Source organism: Manacus vitellinus, unplaced genomic scaffold (genome assembly GCF_001715985.3).
Source record: "Manacus vitellinus isolate BGI_N305 unplaced genomic scaffold, ASM171598v3 scaffold_32_pilon, whole genome shotgun sequence".
Taxonomy (NCBI): domain Eukaryota; kingdom Metazoa; phylum Chordata; class Aves; order Passeriformes; family Pipridae; genus Manacus; species Manacus vitellinus.
The window spans coordinates 2,520,636-2,523,127 of record NW_021940460.1 but is presented as its reverse complement, the minus strand read 5'-3'; the positions used below and the strand labels follow the sequence as shown (position 1 = coordinate 2,523,127).

The 2,492-nt window shown below is 64.5% G+C and overlaps 1 protein-coding gene across 1 annotated transcript in view; it reads left to right on the top strand.

Annotated features, from left to right (window-relative positions):
• LOC115307616 (LIM domain kinase 1-like) overlaps positions 1–2,492 on the top strand; it is a 22,891-nt gene that overhangs the window by 6,243 nt on the left and 14,156 nt on the right. The window contains exons 2-5 of the mRNA XM_029961233.1: positions 757–895; positions 1,238–1,347; positions 1,430–1,621; positions 2,374–2,479. Coding sequence (XP_029817093.1) covers positions 757–895; positions 1,238–1,347; positions 1,430–1,621; positions 2,374–2,479 — 547 coding nt within the window. The remainder of the gene's footprint in view (positions 1–756; positions 896–1,237; positions 1,348–1,429; positions 1,622–2,373; positions 2,480–2,492) is intronic.

Genomic DNA, 2,492 nt, shown 5'->3' with positions numbered 1-2,492 from the left:
ATACCCCTGGGTGCCCCCTCCTGTGGCACAGCCCTGTCACCCCCTGGCAGCCCCCGAGCACATCCCCAACCCCTGCACCCCCTGGGGCACTGCACCCCCAAGGATGGCGTGTCCCTCTGTCTGGGGGTTTGTGACCAAGGGGACATGTCCCTCTGACTGTGACCAGAGTGACAGATCCATGGGCAGGATCCCCCCTGTGTGACCATGGACAGGCTGGCACGTCTGTGACCAGGGTGGCACCAGGGTGGGATGTCCCTCTGTCCGTGACCAGCCTGTCACATCGATCTGTGTGTCTGTGCCAGGCTGGCATGTCACCGTAGCCATACATGGAGAGACATGTCCTTCTGTGTATCTGTCACCAGGGTGGGATGTCCTCTCTGTCCATGACCAGGCTGGCACATCCCTCTGCGTGTCTGTGCCAGGCTGGCACGTCTGTCACCAGGGTGGCATGTCTGTGACTGGTCTGGCACATCCCTCTGTGTGTCCATGCCCAGGCTGGCAGGTCCATGCTGGGCTGTCACCTCCCTACCCCATGTCTGTCCCAGCTTGGTGTCCCCAGATGTCCCTGCAGCACCAGCCTGCACTGTCACCCCTGGAATCCCCTGCTGCCACCCTGGGGAAGGTGGCACACGGATGCAGTGGGGTAGGAAACAGGGGAAGCAGCTTGTCCAGAGATCCATGGGGTGGAGGAGCACTGGCTGTGCCCTGGGGTGACAATGGGGATGGGTGACAAGGGTGTCCCTGTCCCTGGCACAGGTGCTGCGAGTGCGGGGCCTCCCTGTCCCACCAGTACTACGAGAAGGATGGGCGGCTGTACTGCAAGAAGGATTACTGGGCACGCTTTGGGGAGCTGTGCCACGGCTGCTCCGAGCACATCACCAAGGGGCTGGTCATGGTGAGCACCAGGGGGTCCCTGGGGGTCCCTGGGGTGGGACACGGAGCCCTGACCCACAGCTGAGCTCCTGGAAAAGGGTGAGGTGGGGAGGGAGTGCAGACCCCCAGCACGGGTTGGGCTTTGGGGGTTTACGCTTTAGGTGGGACTGAGGGAGGCTCAGGGTGGTGGGAGGATGTCCCTGCAGTCGTTCCCAGCCTGGTGGCACCTCTGTCCCCACCACCCTGCCCGCCCTTCCGTTGTGCCCAGTGCACCCGTGGGTGCTCCCAGCACCATGCAAACCCCACCACTCCCCCTCGGTGCCCCGGACACGGGGGTCCCGGGGCTGATGGCATCTGCCCACAGGTGGCTGGGGAGCAGAAGTACCACCCCGAGTGCTTCAGCTGCCTCAACTGCCGCACGTTCATCGGGGACGGGGACACCTACGCGCTGGTGGAGCGCTCCAAGCTCTACTGGTATGTGCCAGCCCGCGTGGGAGGGTGGGGACCGCATCCCCTGGCACCCCCCACCCACCCTTCTCTCCCCTTGTCCCCGCAGCGGGCACTGCTATTACCAGATGGTGGTGACGCCGGTGATCGAGCAGATCCTGCCGGATTCCCCGGCTTCCCGCATCCCACACACCGTCACGCTCGTCTCCATCCCCGCCTGCTCCGACGGAAAACGCGGCTTCTCAGTGTCCATCGACCAGGGCTGTGGCACTGAGCACCCCCGCACCGTCCGTGTCCGAGAGTGCGTCCCTGTCCCCTCTGCCACCCGCCCCGCCCCGGGGCTGGGCCATCCTGTGTCCCTTCTGCTGCTGGGATCCACCCCAGGGACACTTTCTGGGGTGGGAGGAGGAGGGATGGGGTCCTCATTGGCCGGGGTGGCACGTCCCCAGCTGCAGGGGGGTGTTGTGGGACCCACGCTGATTTGTCCCTGGCCATCAGCGTGGCTGGGGGGTGACATCCTGGCAGTGCCCCAGGCTGGCTCATCCCCATGTGGTTGAGGTGGCTCGTGGGCACTGTGCCAGCATGTCCCTGTCCAGGAGGAGGGACCTGTGCCTGCGTGTCCCCATCTAGCAGAGGTGACTCGTGGGGACCATGACTGTGTGTCCCCATCCCAAAGGGTGACTCGTGGGTGTCATGACAGCATGTCCCCATCCAACAAGGGCATCATGCCTGCATGTCCCTGACCAACAGTGGGTGGCCTGTGGGCATCTTGCCTCCACATCCCCATCTTGCAGGGGTGGCTCGTGGGTGCAGTGACTGTGTGACCCCAGAGATGACTCGCAGGGGCTGTGCCAGCCTGTCCCCTCCCCGCTGACTGGGGGGGGGACATGGGCAGTATCCCAGCACATCCTCAGTGGTGACAGTGTCAGGAGGTGATTCCATGGGCAGTGTCCCAGCACATCTCCACCAGTGAGGATGTCAGGGAGGCGACCCTGTGGGCAGTGTCCCAGCACACTCTTGGGGGTCTGACCCTGCTTCCTGCTGGCCCCCCAGGGTGGACCCAGACTGCATCAGCCCTGACATGAAGAACTCCATCCACGTGGGCGATCGCATCCTGGAGATCAATGGCACCCCCATCGGCCACGTCCCCCTGGACGAGGTACATCCCCCCC